General features: G+C 35.6%; 1 protein-coding gene across 1 annotated transcript; it reads right to left on the reverse strand.

The window, feature by feature from the left end:
- Window positions 1–82: 82 nt before the first annotated feature.
- On the reverse strand, window positions 83–14,457 carry LOC149729280 (uncharacterized). The gene is made up of 10 exons (XM_089887422.1): window positions 12,502–14,457; window positions 10,889–11,015; window positions 8,248–9,986; window positions 6,899–7,063; window positions 5,695–5,805; window positions 5,147–5,311; window positions 4,066–4,176; window positions 2,160–2,330; window positions 1,602–1,757; window positions 83–1,237 (listed from the first exon to the last, which is right to left on the reverse strand). Exons 1-10 carry the CDS (start codon window positions 12,514–12,516, stop codon window positions 1,142–1,144), a joined length of 2,856 nt encoding a protein of 951 aa, XP_089743548.1. The 5' UTR covers window positions 12,517–14,457; the 3' UTR covers window positions 83–1,141.
- Window positions 14,458–22,792: the final 8,335 nt, after the last annotated feature.

Raw genomic sequence — 22,792 nt, forward strand, 5'->3', positions numbered from 1 at the left:
CTTAAAAGTGTTATCAATGAATGAATGAATGAATGAATGAATGAATAAATAAATGTAACTTACTTTATCCTCGCGTGGCCAGAAAACGACAGTCGTTATCATACGGGTTTAACACCTCGTGCCAGCTTACGAGTTACCATGTATGTTACTTTGTGGGTGATTATTTTTTTTTGTTTTTTTTTCAATTTTTTATGTATGGCTAATAAGTTGGACAACTCATCAGTGGCCACTGGGTTGGAGCAATTGTCGTTAAGTGTCTTGCCCAAGGACACATACGCCCACAATGGTAGCAGCGACAGGCCGTGAACCCATTACCTAATGGTTACAGGCAGGCGCGCTAATCACTACGCCACGGCGCCGGACAAAAAAATATCAAATATAAACAAAACATTAACGAAATAATTGAACTTTAGCGGGAGTAAATGAAACCGAACGGTTGTTGATTTATTAAATGAGGCTTAATTGAACTTGGACACTTTAATAGTAACCTGCATAAAAACAGTTTTTAAAGCAGTTAAAGCCAAACGAAACGCATACACTAACTTAACTACAGTACAACTGGCAACAAGGAAACTGAGTAACGTGGCAATAAACAAGAAAGAGAGAGCGCAAATTAACAATGCAATTGTTGATACATAATCATGTGGGATAATCGAGATCATGACATCATCAAATAAAACAATGGATGGTTAAACATTAAATCAAGGGGAGATGAAATTAAATCCTTTCCTCCATCAGTTTTAAAACTCAATGAACAACTCAGTGGTCACTATGATCTTAATATACAACAGTATTCTTAACTGGGTGAATACATATTGCAAGAGTGAATGTAGAGGGGTAAATGGAATGTTCATGTGCACATTGATAATTGGACACATATTTTGTTGCACACATGATGTTTCATGGTTTTCTATCATAGATGTGCGCTGATATCTTATGTTGGTATAAACAAATATGCTGCACAGTGAAGTCTGTTACTTTATGGAAGGAATAAGTGAAATTAGAAGAACCGTTGGACCCTGTAACAATATTTAAATTTCATGGTTTTGTTTAAAAATAAATTGTTCTCACCACAATATTCTGAACATTTGTCTTTAAATACAATGTTGTAAGAAAATAGGATGAAAATGTAAAGATCAAGTCACTGTTGCCAAAATTTTTTACGCAAAGCAAAATATGCTTCCTTATACTCATATTCGTCCTCACTCGTATTAGCGTTCGCCTCCAATACAAAATCCTTAAAAACAAACGGTAATTTATGATTATTATTATTTGAGAGAGTGTATTGTTACATCAACAAAGACATATTTATTTCATGAATAATATGACAATCATAGTTGTTATATCATAGTAGATTGACACAGATTTATAAACCATGTTACATGGGTACATCTTATACCAAATATTCCAGTTTAATCTGCAGTGTATAAACTGCATTAAAGGAATTAAAGTCATATTTTAAAATTGGTTTACATGCAGTCCTCACTGAGCTGAATCGACTATTTGTACAAATATTCATGTTGCTTCACCACATAAACATACAACACAACAATCTAATATGCAAACGCTCAAGTAACAATATACAAGATATTTTGTTGAACCTGTGGAGAATGTAATCGTTGCATTGCTTCTTTCAGTAAACACCAATCTCCCCATGACAAATATCTCCATTCAAGACATAGTTTTGATATTTTATCAAGACATTGGAACAACGGTCTCACATGTTCGACTGCATAATCCTCCACCCATATTTGTATCTAAGTAGTTTAATTAAAATTAAAATAAATATAATAATACAATGATAGTCGTACAACTTATTTGTGGTTGTTACTATTATACACGCCATATCTTTCTATGGCTGAAGTAACGACACCAAGCAGTAATGGAGCGTGGGTAGGCAAGATGTAACAAAGTGCATTCATATTGTAACAATGCAGACAAGAGATAACGTTGACAGATGCAATATACTATTTTTTGTTTTGAAGTAATGCAAAGCAAAAAGATTTAACAGAAAAATTATCTACGCATTCGGGTTTAGAAAAACACCGTGCTAACCAATGTGTAGCATTCCTATCTAGTGGTGCATTTATACCAATCTGTATCTATAATGCCAGACAGTGTTATGAAATATATTAACACTTTTTTATCATTCTTTATACTTTGTATTGCCGATCCATTATTTTCCTGGATATATCTTCCATGTAGAGGTTCAGGTTCATGTCATAGAACCTATATACCAAACCAAGCTTATCCATCACATCAAGATGAGGAAGAAGGGCTTGTGTCATTTGATCTGTCATCCGCACACCCCAGATATTTAATCCTTTGATCTAAAATGGAAACAAAACATATTTATGTTGGTTAATATATTTTGTATCATCCATAGAAACTACAAGACGGCAACAACATGAATATGATTGTCTTCTACCATCACAATATTCACATTCATAGTAAGTAAAGCTGCTTTTTACACAACTAACAACAACATTGGGTGGCAATAAAGCAAGGATGTAATCTGGGGTTTCTACAGTTGTACACAAACATTACTTGCATAAAAATAATCACAACCGACAATCTAAGATGAAACAAGGTTGAAACATAATCGTGGGTAACGAGGTATAAGAAACCAACATGTATGGTGTGCAACAACGGTGTATTAAACCCCTTGGTTTTCCACCCCAAAGATAAACATGCTATCCTAACTCGACAGCGAGCATGAGGTGTTTGAAGTCACCCTGTATGGTGGGCAACACCCGTTTTAAACCAGAGTTGCCCCGTAAATAAGCAAAAATCATACACAAAGTTGAAAAGTGTGGTAACTCGTAAGCACTTGGGATAAAAAAAAATAGTGCGAAAAAATACTTAAATACAATGCTGTAACTGACTGCGATGTGATGTCACAACGGTCGCATGAAAAACCGGGCTTTTCGGGTGTTGGAGTATTGGGCCAAATCTGGCCCAAATCCCAGGTCCTTGACAGGGACCTCATCAACAAAAAAATAGCAGGAGATTAGTACTAATTACTTTGTTGTTTTTAATCAACAGGCAACCCATTCATCTGGGGATTCACAAGTTCGAAGTCACCTGCTACCACAGACGTCGATTTTTTAATTTTTTTTTGTCAATTTTGGGGTGCACTAATTTTCGCGAGATAACATGCTCGTTGACTATGGCGTCACACGTCATGGGATTTGTGGGACGCATACGTAGTGCTATCGGTCGTTAGTTTTGTAGTCATTTTTACTAAGTTACTATTTCGTCTTAATTGCGCCCGAGTCTAGTCACTACCTTGTATAGGTTAATGTAATTTTAGATTTTACCTAATGTAAGCGTCTGAACAGATGTAAAAACAAAGATAAATGTTTGGGCAGTTTAAACCTGGTGCGTTCTGTTCTGATGCCATTTTATGCCGCTATAACTCGTCATTGTTTAAAATACGCAAAGCAGTGATTCAAACATGACGTCACAGTTACATCTATGATGAAACAAACATTGGTAATTCTGATAATGGAATATATTTTTCTAACAGTTCAAGGTTTGTAATTACATACCAGTGCTTGTTTACGGCGGTACATCATTACTTTAAATCAAATTGACAAAGTTTTAGTTACAGTGTCAGGTTTACTATCCAATAAAAGCACATGTGTTTAAATCATATGCAGATCATAGTTTACCTTTATTTGATAAACAATAATCAACAATAGTTTACATGTTTCATTTCCAGCGCCGTGGAAAAGTGGTTTAGCGCGCCTGCTTGTAACCCAGAAGTAATGGATTCAACGTTCGTCGCTGTTACCATTGTGGGCGTATGTGTTATCTTGGGCAAGACACTTAATGGCAATTGCTCCAACCCAGTGGTCACTATTGGTTTGTACAAATTATCAGCCATATATAAAAAAATTCTCCCAAAAAATAATCCCCCACAAAGTTGCATACACAGTAACTCGTAAGCTGTCACGAGGTGTAGGAACACCCATGTTATAACGATCGCTGTTTTCCAGCCACGCTAGAACAAAGTTACTCTCATTCACTCATAATCTAACTGAATATTTTTATGGTTCTTACTTTTCCAGGTGGAAGTTGTAAGATTCGCATTACATCATCATCTGGTTGATCTTTATACACTTCCCAATATTTTGACCATTGATCACCATTGATGCGATTCACTTTTAATCCCTAAATAGTTGAAGCAATTAAAACTAGAGTGTTAGATATGATAAAACCAAATATATTGAGTAACATAAGCGTAAATAAAAGTGGAGGGAACATAGAAACATTATATAATAAAATTAAAATGTTTTTCTGATCAAATGTTGCTCCTCCAAGGTAAAATATGTCAGTGGCAATGCCATACATAACGCTGTTAACTTATGTCTTATATTTTTCTATATTGGTGCTAACAGTTAAAGCACTAAGATTTCTAGTTTCTTTTTTCTTCCCTATTTACAATAAAAGAAATATATCTATAGATTTAATAGAAAGCAAACAATTGTAAATAGTAAGAATGGCTCATATGGTTATCCAGAGCCACCTAAAGAGACATATCAACGAAAAATTGTACATGGATAGATTGCCAAGTGTGAGATACCATCAAAGTTGCATAAAATAAAACAGCTTTTAGAAAAAAAACTTTAGAAAAAGCTTTAAAAAAAGGGAAATGAAAACGATAAAGCAAAAAAATCAGCTGTTTCGACAGTGCATGAGATAAAAAAACACTAAACTTTGATCGTTTCTATTTTCTCAACTAGGCTACTAAAGAAAAGCGAAATTTTATTTCGGATTTGGTAGAAATATGAAGTGAAGAATATTTCCTACTTTGCAACCGTCCTGGATTATGTTTTGCTCTAACGTCTAACTGCTAGCACGAGGTGTAGGAACTGGCACGAGGTGTAGGAACACAGCACGAGGTGTAAGCTGGCACGAGTATTTCCTACTTTGCAACTACTATTTCCTACTTTGCAACCGTCCTGGATTATGTTTTGCTCTAACGTCTAACTGCTATAGTTTGATAGCTAATTAGGTGAGACCTAGTCAAACTTTGAAACTTTTGAAAAAAATGGCTGCAGTTTTATACATGTAGAAGTCACCACTTTAAACATTTCAGATAAAACATTCAACCTTTAAGATAAAAATTAAACACACTAACTTGTGGGTTTGTTAATCGTTTAACAGCTTCATGTAAGATGATGCAATTTTGTGCAGAAATGTTCTCCTCACTCAAAGTTAGTTTATCCATCACATCAAGATGAGAAAGAATGGCTTGTGTCGTTGAATCTGTCATCCACCCTTCTTTGATATTTAATATTTTAATCTAAAAATACAAAAAAAACATATTTATGTTGGTAAATATAAGGTTCATTACAGAGATATTGTTTTAAATTATTTCTTTTTATAAAACTGAATTTAAATAAAACAAATAAAGGGTTTAGAACATTTAAATGAAATGTAAATTCCAACAGATATTTACAAAGAAGAAACATTCAATATACCAAAGCTGTATTTTTCACGTTTCTCTTCAGTAGTTTAAAAACGAGAAACAGTAAAAGTTTAGTGACAAATGAAAAATTCCATTGTCACGGTTGATTTTTTCCTTCAGCGATAAAACTTGGCAGCGTTTTAAAATATTTCCGTTGTTTAAAATTTTGGTAGTAACTTGAGATTCATAATCTAACTGAATATTTGCATGGTTCTTACTTTTCCAGGTAGAAGTTGTAATATTTGCATTACATCATCATCTGGTTGATCTTTAAACACTTTCCAATACTTTGACCAACGATCACCACTCATGTCATTCACTTTTAAACCCTAAATAGTTGGAGCAATTAAAACAAGTGTCAGATAACATAAAACCAGATATATTCTTAAGTGTAAATAAAATTTGGAGAATCATAGAAACATTATATTATTTAAACTAAACCTGATCAGATGTTGCCGAAAATCGGACCATGCCCTGTGCCAGACTGCTCCAAGGTAAAATGTGTTTGTGAGACTGCCATAAATACCAAAATAGATAGGAGACAAACCGTTGTAAACTGTTGGAATGGCCTATATGGTTAATAAAAGTTGGCGTGCTTTACTTTACATAGACGCCGTAGCACAGTTGGTTAGGTCGTCGCTGCTACCATTGTGGGCGTATGTGTCCTTGGGCAAGACACTTAACGGCAATTGCTCCAACTCGGTGGTCACTAATAGGTTGTCCAAATTATCAGCCACATACAAAAAAAACGAAAAATTCTCAAAAAGTAATTACCCACAAAGTAACATACTTAGTAATTGGTAAGCTCGTAAGTATGGTCATAACTTACATATGAATACTGAATTTTCATATATTTTTGCGGAAATTTAACTTACGCATACATTTATGTAGGTCACTAGCATGTTACTTCCATCAAAAAAACAACTGATAATTCAGTTTAATTGTGGATACGCCTATCCCAATGTAAACGTTTATTAAAACACAGCTACCTAAATCTATCGCGACCGTAAGCGTAAAGCAGGAGCATTTAGTTTACGTTGGCATTGCTCATAATGAAAGCGTAAATTATTAATTATAATGCCAATAATTAACGCGTCAATTGGTAAAATGTCGTCAATAAACCACCCGTCAATCACTACTACGTCATAAAGACAATCTGGTTGGCTGAGGAAAACATAATAAAGATCGTTTGCAAGCCAATTAATATTACTTTGTAAGGCGCGGCTTTTCACAACATAATGATAATTACGTCATACGTTTTTAACTGAACGCCTTTTAGTGTACTGTCTTTGTTGTCTTTAATCGGATACATTTTATCTAACTCTTTTTACATAATCAAGTAAATTATTAAGAAATGGTTGATTAGTTAGGATTGAGATTAAATAACATTCCACTTCTAAGATGAAAATTAAACACACTAACTTTTGGGTTTGTTAGTCGTTCAACAGCTTCATGTAAGATGATACGATTTCGTGCGGCAAGTTTCCTCTCATCCAAGTCAAGCTGATCTAGTAAACCAAGATGAGGAAGAAGGGCTTGTGTAGTTGAATCTGTCATCCGTACATTTTCGATATTTAATCGTGTGATCTAAAATATAAACAACACATTTGTGTTAGTTCAGCGGTTCCCAACCTGTGGGTCGCGACTCCAACTGGGGTCGCCTGACAATTTGCCTGGGGTCACCTGAGGCCTTCTGAGAAGTTTAGAATTTCATTAGTTTAGAAAGTTAACTCCTAACAATGGGCAGCTCACCACAGAGCGCATCGCGATTTTACTAGAGTACTAGACAAACCAGAACACCCTGGGCCTCATTACAGGATTTCGTTTAATAATGGCAAATATGCTCGGAAAGCAATATTTTAACGGCAGTTTAGCGGCCATGAAAAATTACAGGATTTACTCTTTTGATTTCAGGTAATTCATTACGTCACAAACGCCTTTACCATGAAAATAAAAATTTAATTGCTGAGTTCTGAAATGCATTTAAGCAAAAGTTGGACTTGAGGCCGCGATTTTATTGAATTCCCGGCATCAACCATAGGTAGCCTACAATAGCTAGCCTAGCCTACATAACTTTCAAAAGCCACCAAACTAATTTTATCCTTGGGGTCACCGCAACTTGGCAAATGTTATAAAAGGGTCACGGCACCAAAAAGGTTGGGAACCGCTGTGTTAGTTAATATATTCTATCATTCATAAAAAACTATAAAGACAGCAACAACATGATTCTGATTGTCTACTATCATCGCAATATTCACATTCATAGTGAGTAAAGCTGCTTTTTACACAACTAACCACAACATTGGGTGGCAATAAAGCAAGGATGTATGGTGCAACACCCCTTAAACCCCACCACACGGATAAATATGAAAGTATACAAAACATATTTTTCTCTTTATATAATATTTGTTTGGTATTATTTTTTTCGAAAGACAGAGTATTTCACTACAAAGAGTGTACTCATTATTTAATAATATAATATCTGGTAAATTGCCCAACTAAGCTTCATAGTGAAAACTGAACCAAGTGTTCTGGACAAAAAAATGTTTTCTTTGGCTGGCTGACGATTTTAACATTTATGAATTGTTTTATTAAAATAAATCTTGCCACCAATGAATATACAAATAATTAATATGCACGTAAAAGAATCTAAACATTTATCAACGAAAATGAAATGGTATCAGGTAAAGGTTAGTGCGATTTCACATTTAGCTGTTATTACATCACATAGACTTCATTCCATGACACAAGTTTTTGTTTTCTAACTTTACCTGACTGACACGCAATCCTCGAAGGAAAGTTACAAATGAAGCTTCATCTGAACCACGCTTGGAAAGGTTCAGTTCACGAGGAGTTGTGAAGGTGTTGAATGCGAACGCAACTTCAGCAATTTCTGTTCGATTACTAGGAGCCTTCATCCTAATAAGCTGTGGCATGCGCTCTTCAAACTTTTGGTATATTTCTGAATCGTTGGCTTCATGCACCCAACCTGACATTCTGATCACATCTTTGTCCATATAATGTTGACTTTCAAGTGCAATTAAAGACTTGAGAATATCCTTCTTATCTTTGTAATCTTTAATCATCCAAGCTGGAAAAATCACTTCCAAATCTTTATATGAAGTTGAGTTACAAATACCAAATAAAAATCGTGTTACGACTTCCCAATGTGGATCTTTGAAAGTGTTCATACATCTGCGAAATTCTTCTTGTGGCATGAACAACATCAAATGCACTGCGGCGTAAAACTCTTGCCAGGTGAGATGGGTGAAGGAAATTCGTTTCTTTCCCTTCAAGATTCTCATTTTTAAATGATGCGATTTTTCAACATAAGTGTGCAGAAATATATCGACCGTTTGTTCGTTGATTCCCACCTTTTGGAAGTCGTTCTTGTAAAACACTAATTTTCTTTCAGCAAGCCCTTTGTATGCAAGGTGAGCAAGTTTAACTAGTTCTTGACCAAGTTTTATTTCTGACAGGTTTGTTCTTATATGATCTGAAGCCCAGTAGTTGGTAAGAGCATGAATGAACACATCAGTTATTGATGTGATCTTACGATCCGATGACAGGCTTGAATGGAGACAAGCTACAATCTGAATACAATGGACTGGAATTGAACACAAATCATCCAAGTTTGGACGTTCTGCTAATAGTTTCTCTACATTTTCAAGATTGGCTTCACCACATATCTGTTTGGTAAGATCTTTTTTTGCAAGTGTATTAATACCACGCACCTCAGAAACCAAACCTTGTCGATAATCAGGGTGAAGCTCATAAAACTGACCTGGTCTTGATGTGATAACTTTCATAGCATTAGGTAGAAGATTGCCTAACAACAAGCTCTTGACAAAGACCTCTGGCAATTGCTTTCTATCCAGCTTGCATGCATGGAACCTTTTGTTGGCTTGTTTTGTATACAGTTCATCCCATCCATCAATTAAAATAACAACATTCGGGTTGTTGTGCAGGAAATGAACCAACGCTTTGTTCTCTTTATCAGAACGATTCCACTCACTCAAGTTGCCATACAGAAGAAATTCTAACAAAGAAACTTTTTTCTTTGGGTTAAAATTCTTCAGTGGGACGTGGAACAAAAACTGTGTATCTGGTTTCACCGATTTATCGACGTCAATACAGTCGATTATCTGCATTAAAAGAGTGCTCTTACCAACCCCGGGTAGTCCAACCACCCAAATAATGTTACTATATCTTGCTACATGCATGGCCTTGGCTTCAGGTGTATTACACTTCTTGTCTGCTTCTTGATGTGCCAGTTGTTTTGCGACATCAAACAGTTCCCCAATCTGTATAGAACCTTTCGTTGTGTACATACTTCGCAAGTCCTCACGTTGGTTTCTATGTAGCTCCCATTCGTCATCTAATATTTGTCGAACCTTGGTTATTAGAAGTGGAACAGGCTTTGTAATACGACATGGAACTCCCGCTTGCAAGACGGCTTCTCCACGAAGTTCCTCTATTACTTTTCTTAATATCCGTATTAATTCTTCAACTGCAGAAACATTGAATACTGAATATACAATAAGTAGAATATATGTAATATAAAGTAAATTTAGATAGTTTTATGTCAGTTTATCTTGAAAATACCCACCGAGTCATACCTCAACACAACTATGGCAAAATACTTTAACACCACCACGGCGAACATACTTTAACACAGCCGTGGCAAACGTTCTTTAACACCAGCATTGCAAACTATGGCAAACATAGTTTAACACCACCATGGCGAACATACTTAAACAGCACCATGGCGAACATACTTAAACAGCACCATGGCGAACATATAACACCACCATGACAAACATACTTTAACATCACCATGGCTAACATACTTAAACACCACCATGGCAAACATACTTTAACACAGCCGTGGCAAACGTTCTTTAACACCAGCATTGCAAACTATGGCAAACATAGTTTAACAGCACCATGGCGAACATACTTTAACAGCACCATGGCAAACATACTTAAACACCACCATGGCAAACATACTTTAACACCACCATGGCAAACATATTTTTCAAACAAACGTTAATGCCACCAATTTTTCGTGTGCCCCAATTTTTGATGAGCACAGCAATATAAGGTATTTGGAATTTTACGTGTGCGCAGTTTTTTTGTGTGCATAATTTTATAAGTAACCCATTTAACACATAAGCAATTTTACCTGTGTGTAGTTTAACGCGTTAGCAGTTTTACATGTGTGCAATTTTTATGTGTGCACAATTTGATGTGATCGCAATCTTATGCGTGGGAATATTACGTCGGTGTATAGCCAATTACTAAAGTATTTCATTTTAAAGAGTCGTGCAGACATTTACTGTAAACAATAAATAACTGTTGTGTAAGTGTTAACACCACGCATTTTGTGTATTGTATACTAATTATACATACTCAGATCATCCGATACCGGAGTGGAATTGTTGTTTTGCTGTTGATTGCTGCTGATTGATATATTATGACCTCCTACTACAGCGTGATCAAGGTTGGCATTGTTGATGGCAATGTGTGGAACCGGTTGCTGTTAATATTGTAAAATAAAGTTAGTACTTAAATTAGCACTGCAGAGAATCAATATTCGACAGTAGATGGTCGTTAATCAAAGGTCACATTTGGCTGTATTTAACTGTAAGCATTGATTTTATACTTATCTGGGAATTTCAAATGCAAAAATTTCTACGTTTATGTTATTTAAATAATTACTTTGGACCAGTATGCACTTATGTGTATCATGAGAGCTTCCCACTACCTTAGGTTTGGTGGAATAATTTAGATTTATTCAGAATTATTTTGTTAGTTTAAAATGTTTCGTTTTAATGTATTGCAAGCAGTATATGTTGACTATACTGATTCCCGTGACCCACCTTGATTAATAGGGCCTCAGCTAATACTAGTACTGGTGCAAGGGAATACCCAGTCATCACTACGTATAGTCGCAATCAAAAAAAGGCTCTATAAGCCTAACTTAAAAAAAAGGTTCAAATGTATAAAACAGCACAGCCATGTTATAACGATTGTGGTTGCATACCATGTCCCCACGTGGCCGGAAAACGACAGTTCTTATAACACGAATGTTTATATACCTCGTGCCAGCTTATGAGTTACCATGTATGTTACTTTGTGAGTGATTATAGTTTGAGGAATTTTTTGATTTTTAAAAGTGTATGGCTGATAATTTGGAAAACCCATTAGTAACCGTTGGGTTGAAGCAATTATCGTTAAGTGTCGCGCTCAAGGACACATACGCCCACAATGGTAGCAACGAAGAGCTTTGAACCTATTACCTCTGAATTAGAGGCAGGCGCGTTAACCAACTGTGCTATGGCACCGGAATTTATATAAACTTGTAACAACAGAAAATTGATAATACCTTTGAAAGTTTATAACTTTGCCCCATATTAGGTAATGCTATTTTATATTTTGCACAACTGACTCTCTTAGTGCCTGTGACTAAATTTCGAATATGTTTTTCCACAACATTACAAAGCTAGAGAAGACGGGACGAAAAATACGATATTTTACTATAATAGTATTTTGTAACTTGTAGTTAACTTACGGGAATTAACAGGCTGTGCTATTTTTTTCCACCACAATAGCGTTACATTTATAATTTTTAAACGGTATTTTTTGCTGAAGTTATTCCTAATTTCTTACGCAAACACCTCATTTTTCACTAAAGTAACTTTATGAGACACAATTATGCTGTGCAAATTATTTCAATTTTATTTGTTTAACTACGATGTTGGATTGGTGATTCAAACTCGCTACCAAAAACCAAAAACGCTGGCAGTTTTAATATCATAATAGTAATTGTTAACATGTGTATTACAAGTGACATAGTAGCAATTAACATATTGATAGGATTTTGTCATAATAGGAGACGAGTAACCTTCTATTTGTACTATACGTTGTAATCTAGATATCCAATGCATCACCTTGCCCAACATGTTACAGATATTAAATCATCCCATAAAACGAAAAAAATTGTGAAATGAATAAATTCTTACTGTAGTTTGATCCATGATTTCGTTGTTTCTTCCGCTGTCGATTCCTTTTTCAAGGTTTTTTATTCAGAATAGTTGAGGTTTCATAACAAACTTCCAGTATCTGTGGTAACTGCCCACTGGGCTTGCAACAATTGCTAAACAAACCCTACACCAGAAAAACTGTTTGCAAAGTAATAAATAAACAACTTTATTCGCAAATTCGATATTGCGCTTCAACGTAAACACCAAATACACGAATTGATCGCACTACCACAAAACAGATAGTGTTGCATCTATAGCTGCTTATTGTGACAAAAGTTACACAGCATCAATAATACTTTCTATTAAACAATGTCAACACTGGCGCTACAATTTTCATGGGATCACAAACGGAAACGCCGTGCACTGAGACCGTAAGGTCAACTTGGTCCTCTCGCGAGCTCCGTGCCCGATGTAACAACTCAACTCAATTCTACGGTATTAATTATGAAATAATTGTATAGCAAAACAATGAATAAAAACAAAGCGAGATATCGTGATATGTTTGGTCTCTGGTTAAGATGCAATTAGAACTATAGCAGACATAGCATCTGTGAAATTAAATCTACATATATACAGTCGTTTAACCCAACCAGCAATATTATTTCTTCGGGCGCCATAAATAAAAATCCTCACGTTTAGCTTGAACACGCGTAACCTTCCGACCCGGCAAGCAACTATGTGAGTTTTTTAATGGACTATACCGGTGAAACAGAGCAGAGACATAGGCAACCGCGATCTGCAATACAGTGCACCATTGGAAGCTATAAGTATGTTTTATATGTTACGACTGTCTAACTTACGGTCCCGTCCACAATCTTCGAAATGGAACACTACGATATCTCCCGACGTGGAGCTTTTATATAGACGAATAAAACCTCCTAAGCGTACGTTTGCGTATTGCAAAATCAGTAGCGTCGAGCACTCAACTGTTACCGCGTTGGGTAACTCAATGAAAGCATTTATGAGGACAAGCAACATCCTCAACAGTCTACCCAAGTATCCAGTCTGCGTCAACGATGATTACAAGTCAAGGAAGAGCAACACGGACAAATATCAGGTGTGCGTAACTTATGTCTAACATAATTCACATGTACATTTCATAATTGCACGGTCGTCATAAGTAGAGTGACTTCAATGTGCAGACTGTGTATTATACCATAGCCGCCTATAACTTCAGTTGCTCCAAGCTACCTTTCCCAAGCGGCATTTAGTTAATCTTTTCTTAGTTATTCCTGTACTATTTTATTGTTGTTTAGTAAGGTTGGGAAGACGACACTAGAGGGTGGGGAAGACGGGAGCCATAAGGTATTAAACTTGTATTGTACAAAAATTGAAACGTGGTGGAACGCAGAGGTATTTAAGCGCAAACTAAAAGGTTTCGTCTAAACTGTCAACGCTCATGGTGCGCCTACCTGTTACGTCAACGAATTTTCTCTTGCGTTGTGGATGATTCTACTTGATGACTCGTAAGCTAACGCAATGTGCATGTTAGAGATCGTACCTGAGATTCGAAAGCCAGAGGGGTCCCAAAATAACTAACTACATTGTCATTGAACTTTCACACAAAACCGAAACGAATGTACAATTAAGGTGTATGAGGCTCACAACATTGTAACTACAAAAGTTTATAAAATCTTTAACAAAGTTCATAGATAAACAAACAACTCAAATCAGCGCAAACTAAAAGGGCTTTGTCTAAACTGCCCACGCCCATGGTGCGCCTACCTGTTACGTCAGGTTTTCTCTTGCGTTGTAGATGATTCTACTTGATGACTCGTAAGCCAGCAATATGCATGTAATGCTATACCAGGTTGTATATTTGAACTACCCATCAACGCAATAATAAATATATCACATTCATTCCACAACGCACCGTAACAACAAGTGTACTCATATTTTTACTTATCTAACAAATTACTACACAATGTCTTTGATTAAATTAGGATGACGGGCCAACTACCTGCTACAAAGTAGAATGTAAAATGTGGTTTTTATAAGTTAAACATCAGAATTGATGTGGCTACCATTCAGTGGAACAGGATGATGTATATCATGATATGTATTCCTACATACAGAAGCGCGCTTACACTACAGTCTACTAAATGACGTCACATCGTAGGCACAAAATGTGGGGAATAACACACACAGCGGATTCTATTTCTACGCATTGAATTTTTAATTTAATATTTTAACACCGGTTCCGTTAAACATGGTAAAACTTGCAGCATTATGGTGTAAGTGGACAATCCACCAACAAACTCCACAGAAGTTTGCTCGCAAACTACAAAATATCGACAGTTTTAATATGATTTAGCGAGCATTCAAAATAAACTTCTTATTATTATGCCCTTTTCAGCCATTGAAAAAATGTTTTATTTGTTCAACACCAAGTTTAAATACTTAACAACAGTAACCGCCTCTGCCGCGCACTTTGTTTGACCATGAGAATACTGTCGAATAATGCTGTAATATTTGTTTTTGTATATCGTCAAACGGGTACCCGTAAAAGAAGTTTTAAAAAGTATCCCGTCTTTGCCCGAGTCTCGTCTTCCCCCACCCTACTATATTCTCTATTTAGAGTAATTCAACAGGTTAATGTTTAAGTTCCTTAACAATATCTCTAGCATGGTGCGTAAGTTTGTTTACCCAGATAGCAACAATATTGCTGCTATAATACTATGCGCGCATTTTTCCATCGACAATCCTTATATCGCTTTCGCCGCAGTATATTTTGGTGTGTGTAAAAGCACCTTAAGTACAAACCATTTCTACCCGACGCTTGTCTTTAAATGACCGTTTAAGCAGTTTATTTCTAATTTAAAACTAGAGGCATGACTAATATTAAAAAATGAAAACATAAACAACAGAAAACGCGCAAATAATGATAGAATTGCCTCACCTGGACTCCACTGCATTATTTACGTGCGTATCCTTGTCACTAAAGAACTATAAAGATTTCCTGTAACAATCTGTATTAAATTTATTAATATAAAAATCCTAAATTCAATTCGTCTAGATTCAATAATCACAAAACATCAACAAAACTAAAACACTTAGCGTAAAAGAAATGTGGTAGAACTAAACACTTAAGGTCAAACTGTTCAACCAACTGTGTCTATAGTTTTTAAGAGTGACGTACTAAACGCAACGCAGGAAGTGCGCAAACAGCAACACGCAACCAATAATGAGGAAGGTACTGGGAACACGGGAATGTAACACCAGAAGCAGGGACGTAACCAATAATCGCAAGAGTAACACGGAAAAATAATACAATGACCGGCACCGTGCCATAGTGGTTAGCGCGCCTGCTTCTAACCATAGGTAATGTGTATGAAGGACCGTTGTTGTTATCATTGTGGGCGTGTGTGTCCGTGGGCATGACACATAACGGCCAAACTTATAAAATGAAAACAAATTACCAGCCAAACTTTAAAAACAAAAATCCTACCTAAAATAATCACCTACAAAATAACACTCATGATTACTTGTGAGGTGGTTTAGTATACTATTTATATATTATGAAGACTGAAGCAAAATTAGGCATCAAGTAATTTTTGGCAACTTTTTTCGCGCTTACCTTATTTCTTAATTCTAGCACTTATTCTTTAATCTCTGAATTGAAATTAAATCATAATATATATGTATAAATTTAAGGGTACATTATCAGAATTGAAACCGCATAATTAGCGATTAATTAACGATTACTTTATTGTTTGATCAAATGCGCCAAATTCAAAATGCACCTAAAACTTTAATTAAATGAATGCACTCTACAAAGTATTTTGAACTATGCATAGTTTTATAAACCATATTGCATATGATCGCCTAATTAGCGAGTAATTAACGATTACTTTTCTGTTTGTTTTTAAGGCGCTAATTCGTACTTAAAATGTATTTTAACATTGATTAATCGATTGTATTCGATACATTAATTCTAACTAAGCTTGGTCTTATAAACCATAGTGTATAAAATCGTCCAATTAATGAGTAATTAATGATTGTAACGCTTGCGAGTAAAGTAAACTGCCATGCATCGGGAAATCGCTGGTAACACAGCAATCGGTAACTTTGGACTTTGTTTACGTTAGTATGCAAATATAAAAAAAAGTATATATAGTAGGGGAGACCGGGGATACTTCGGACGCGGGGATAGTTCGGACCATGTACATGACGTCACAATAGAGCATTGTGGTATCATTATTAACAAATCTTATTGTTTCCATTACAAAGCAGCATAATGTTTGGAGGCATGCACAGTTCAACCACAGAAATAAAAAAGAGTAGAACGCGCAACTGCTCAAAACCGTGATATATTCTTTTTTCTATTCACGTGACCGCCAACTCCGTCCCCATTTCCCTTCGTCTCCATTGTAAAAGATAGGCGCATAATAGTTTTAAGAGGTTTTAGCTGTTTATTTTAGAAACTACACCGACTATTCAAGTTTATTCGGCCAGTTTAGTTATTTGGTACGTTAACGCTTACAGTTTACCACTTGTTTAGGAAAATTAATTATTAAAAAAAAAAAATTAAAAATTTCAAACAAACGGTTTGTTAGAAATATATATATATTAGAAAATAGTTTTTTCACACAATAACTTTAAATTAAGTCAAAACAACGAAGAAAAACTACACAAAACGTCATCGACTCCATTGACTACAATAGTAAACGGGAACGACCCGCGAAAGAGAGACAGTGTATCGTGTTCTCTCCTTTGCCGACATTAGAGATGCGCGTTCTATTCTTTTTTATTTCTGTGAGTTCAACCGATTAGTTAAAATAAAAAAAGTTAGTTTAACAGAAATATCTACTTTTTAAGTTTTTGGTTGTAAGGGTATAGTTTGGTTGCTGATAGCCGAAAGTAATTCTTTTGCGGTGGAAGTCGTAGTTTAGAAGCAACACTTCAATAAGCAAACGTAGATTTTGAGCAGGAGGTAAACAGGCGGCTATGTTTTTGCTTTTTTTATGTCACCACGTGTCTGGGGATACGTCGGACAACATGCCCGGGTTGGTAAGGTTATTATGTTGTATGCTCACAATAGTTTTAGATCATAAAAAATAGTAAGAACGTTTAAAAGAAAGACGACATCAGGAGAGTATCAAGCGACTGAATGAAAAAAAGCTATTTTCCAGTTATTGAAGATGATACTCGTACAGACAGGGGACTATTAAGGATTAAGATTTCTCATCAACCTTTCCTGTTTTAATATGCGCTAAAGTACCAGCTTAGCCTAGTCGATTTATATATTAGATGATTCGTTATTATTTCGTTTGTCGTTTTTACCAACGGTGTCGAATAAAACCAAAAAACGTATACTGTCCGAGGTGACCCCGGACATGTCCGATGTTACCCCGGTACCGGGGCAACACCGGACACTTGAGAGCCTTCGGAATTTGACCTTTTTCATGCATTTCTAGTTTTCTTTGGCATGCGACTCTCCTACCCTTTTTCGGCAAAGGATCACCCTTTACAACAAACTAACATTTAAATTCATGTGATGCACATAAAAAAAATTATTAGCAATTTTCAAAAAAACGTCCGAACCATCCCCGGTCTCCCCTTAGCCTCCTATATCTGCTATAAAGCAAGCGCCATAACCGTGAAGGGCACGTATTGCTAAGGAATCGTCACACCGATTCACGCCTCAATCCAAATATTCCCATTTAAGACGCATTAAAAGTTTTTGATCGAGCTCAGTCGACCGTTGTAGTAAAATAGTTAATTAATAATATGCTAATTAGTTTAATAAACGTGCTCACGCATTGGATCTTTGATCTCTTGGCATTAGATCTTTGATGCAAAACTGCAGCTAGATACACCAGTATGTGTAAATGATCTGCGTTTTTGTTTGTATTTGTGTATTTAAACATGTTCTTTCACGGCCTACTAGAGATACGGCCTGATAATTCACATTTTACGTTTGAAATTAGAAGGCCTATTATACGCCACAAACACCAATATTTTCAATTGTTACGTCATGTATTTTGCCTAAAAAAGGTAGCAGTAATGGGAAAAACGCATTAAAAAAACATACGAATCTCTAGTAGGCCGTGGTTCTTTTATGTTTTGGGTTGGTATACTTAATATTTTCTGTTATTTTACTCTTTAATCGATTGAGTGCTCAATAAAAGCTAATAATTATTTATGTGAGGTTTATTATTGTGATAAGAAATAACGTTAGGAGAAAGCCATTTTTACACGCAGAAGCTTGGTTCTTAAAAAATCGTAATATTTAGACGAAAAACAGCACCCAGCAATTATAAAACTAATATTCGTAATGATGGCGACTATGATGTCACAGATGTGGGACATTGGAAAACAAGATTGATTGTTTTACAATCCGTTTCCTAACTTGGTCTACACTAAGTTCAACCAACCTACTACATACATTATAACAATAACACGAACCATCTTACCCCAACCTACTACATACATTTGAATAAAAACATGAACCATCTTACCCCAACCTACTACATACATTTGAATGAAAACATGAACCATCTTACCCCAGCCTACTACATACATTTGAATAAAAACATGAACCATCTTACCCCAGCCTACTACATACATTTGAATAAAAACATGAACCATCTTACCCCAGCCTACTACATACATTTGAATAAAAACATGAACCATCTTACCCCAACCTACTACATGCATTTGAATAAAAACATGAACCATCTTACCTCAACCTACTACATGCATTTGAATGAAAACATGAACCATCTTACCCCAACCCACTACATACATTTAAATAAAAACATGAACCATCTTACCCCAACCTACTACATACATTTGAATAAAAACATGAACCATTTTACCCCAATCTACTACATACATTTGAATAAAACATGAACCATCTTACCCCATCCTACTGCATACATTTGAATGAAAACATGAACCATCTTACCCCAACCTACTACATGCATTTGAATAAAAACATGAACTATCTTACCCCAACCTACTACATACATTTGAATAAAACCACGAACCATCTTACCTCAGCCTACTACATACATTTAAATGAAAACATGAACCATCTTACCCCAACCCACTACATACATTTAAATAAAAACATGAACCATCTTACCCCAATCTACTACATACATTTGAATATAACACGAACCATCTTACCCCATCCTACTGCATACATTTGAATGAAAACATGAACCATCTTACCCCAACCTACTACATGCATTTGAATAAAAACATGAACCATCTTACCCCAACCTACTACATGCATTTGAATAAAAACATGAACCATCTTACCTCAACCTACTACATACATTTGAATAAAAACATGAACCATCTTACCCCAACCCACTACATACATTTAAATAAAAACATGAACCATCTTACCCCAACCTACTACATACATTTGAATAAAAACATGAACCATTTTACCCCAATCTACTACATACATTTGAATAAAACACGAACCATCTTACCCCATCCTACTGCATACATTTGAATGAAAACATGAACCATCTTACCCCAACCTACTACATGCATTTGAATAAAAACATGAACTATCTTACCCCAACCTACTACATACATTTGAATAAAACCACGAACCATCTTACCCCAACCTACTACATACATTTGAATAAAACCACGAACCATCTTACCCCAACCTACTACATACATTTAAATGAAAACATGAACCATCTTACCCCAACCTACTACATACATTTGAATAAAACCACGAACCATCTTACCCCAACCTACTACATACATTTAAATGAAAACATGAACCATCTTACCCCAACCCACTACATACATTTAAATAAAAACATGAACCATCTTACCCCAACCTACTACATACATTTGAATAAAAACATGAACCATTTTACCCCAATCTACTACATACATTTGAATAAAACACGAACCATCTTACCCCATCCTACTGCATACATTTGAATGAAAACATGAACCATCTTACCCCAACCTACTACATGCATTTGAATAAAAACATGAACTATCTTACCCCAACCTACTACATACATTTGAATAAAACCACGAACCATCTTACCTCAGCCTACTACATGCATTTGAATAAAACCACGAACCATCTTACCCCAACCTACTACATACATTTAAATGAAAACATGAACCATCTTACCCCAACCCACTACATACATTTAAATAAAAACATGAACCATCTTACCCCAACCTACTACATACATTTGAATAAAAACATGAACCATTTTACCCCAATCTACTACATACATTTCAATAAAACACGAACCATCTTACCCCATCCTACTGCATACATTTGAATGAAAACATGAACCATCTTACCCCAACCTACTACATGCATTTGAATAAAAACATGAACCATCTTACCCCAACCTACTACATACATTTGAATAAAACCACGAACCATCTTACCTCAGCCTACTACATACATTTAAATGAAAACATGAACCATCTTACCCCAACCTACTACATGCATTTGAATGAAAACATGAACCATCTTACCCCAGCCTACTACATACATTTGAATAAAACCACGAACCATCTTACCTCAGCCTACTACATGCATTTGAATAAAAACACGAACCATCTTACCCCAACCTACTACATGCATTTAAATGAAAACATGAACCATCTTACCCCAACTCACTACATACACTTGAATGAAAACATGAACCATCTTACCTCAACCTACTACATACATTTGAATAAAAACATGAACCATCTTACCCCAACCTACTACATACATTTAAATGAAAACATGAACCATCTTACCCCAACCTACTACATACATTTGAATAAAAACATGAACCATCTTACCTCAACCTACTACATACATTTGAATAAAAACATGAACCATCTTACCCCAACCTACTACATACATTTAAATGAAAACATGAACCATCTTACCTCAACCTACTACATACATTTGAATAAAAACATGAACCATCTTACCTCAACCTCCTACATACATTTGAATGAAACATGAACCATCTTACCCCAACCTACTACATACATTTAAATGAAAACATGAACCATCTTACCCCAACCTACTACATACATTTGAATGAAAACACGAACCATCTTACCCCAACCTACTACATACATTTAAATGAAAACATGAACCATCTTACCCCAACCTACTACATACATTTGAATAAAAACATGAACCATCTTACCCCAACCTACTACATACATTTGAATGAAAACATGAACCATCTTACCCCAACCTACTACATACATTTGAATAAAAACATGAACCATCTTACCTCAACCTACTACATACATTTGAATAAAAACATGAACCATCTTACCCCAACCTACTACATACATTTGAATAAAACACGAACCATCTTACCTCAGCCTACTACATGCATTTAAACAATAACGTGAACTATCTTACCCCAACCTACTACATGCATTTGAATAAAACCACGAACCATCTTACCCCAACCTACTACATACATTTAAATGAAAACATGAACCATCTTACCCCAACCTACTACATACATTTGAATAAAAACATGAACCATCTTACCTCAGCCTACTACATGCATTTGAATAAAACCACGAACCATCTTACCCCAACCTACTACATGCATTTAAATGAAAACATGAACCATCTTACCCCAACCTACTACATACATTTGAATAAAACACGAACCATCTTACCTCAGCCTACTACATGCATTTGAATAAAAACATGAACCATCTTACCTCAGCCTACTACATGCATTTGAATAAAACCACGAACCATCTTACCCCAACCTACTACATACATTTAAATGAAAACATGAACCATCTTACCCCAATCTACTACATACATTTGAATAAAACCACGAACCATCTTACCCCAACCTACTACATACATTTGAGTGAAAACATGAACCATCTTACCCCAGCCTACTACATACATTTGAATAAAAACATGAACCATCTTACCCCAGCCTACTACATACATTTGAATAAAAACATGAACCATCTTACCCCAGCCTACTACATACATTTGAATAAAAACATGAACCATCTTACCCCAACCTACTACATGCATTTGAATAAAAACATGAACCATCTTACCTCAACCTACTACATGCATTTGAATGAAAACATGAACCATCTTACCCCAACCCACTACATACATTTAAATAAAAACATGAACCATCTTACCCCAACCTACTACATACATTTGAATAAAAACATGAACCATTTTACCCCAATCTACTACATACATTTGAATAAAACATGAACCATCTTACCCCATCCTACTGCATACATTTGAATGAAAACATGAACC

This window comes from Ciona robusta, chromosome 10 (genome assembly GCF_009617815.1).
Source record: "Ciona robusta chromosome 10, ASM961781v2".
Taxonomy (NCBI): Eukaryota; Metazoa; Chordata; class Ascidiacea; order Phlebobranchia; family Cionidae; genus Ciona; species Ciona robusta.

Bases quoted from the DNA above. Each gene is read 5' to 3' on its own strand.
- LOC149729280 (XM_089887422.1), bottom strand. The intron at 7,064-8,247 runs GTAAAGTTAGAA...TTTATATTTTAG, and splicing joins GAGGATTGCGTGTCAGTCAG to ATCACACGATTAAATATCGA. The intron at 5,312-5,694 runs GTAAGAACCATG...TTGTATTTTTAG, and splicing joins TACAACTTCTACCTGGAAAA to ATTAAAATATTAAATATCAA.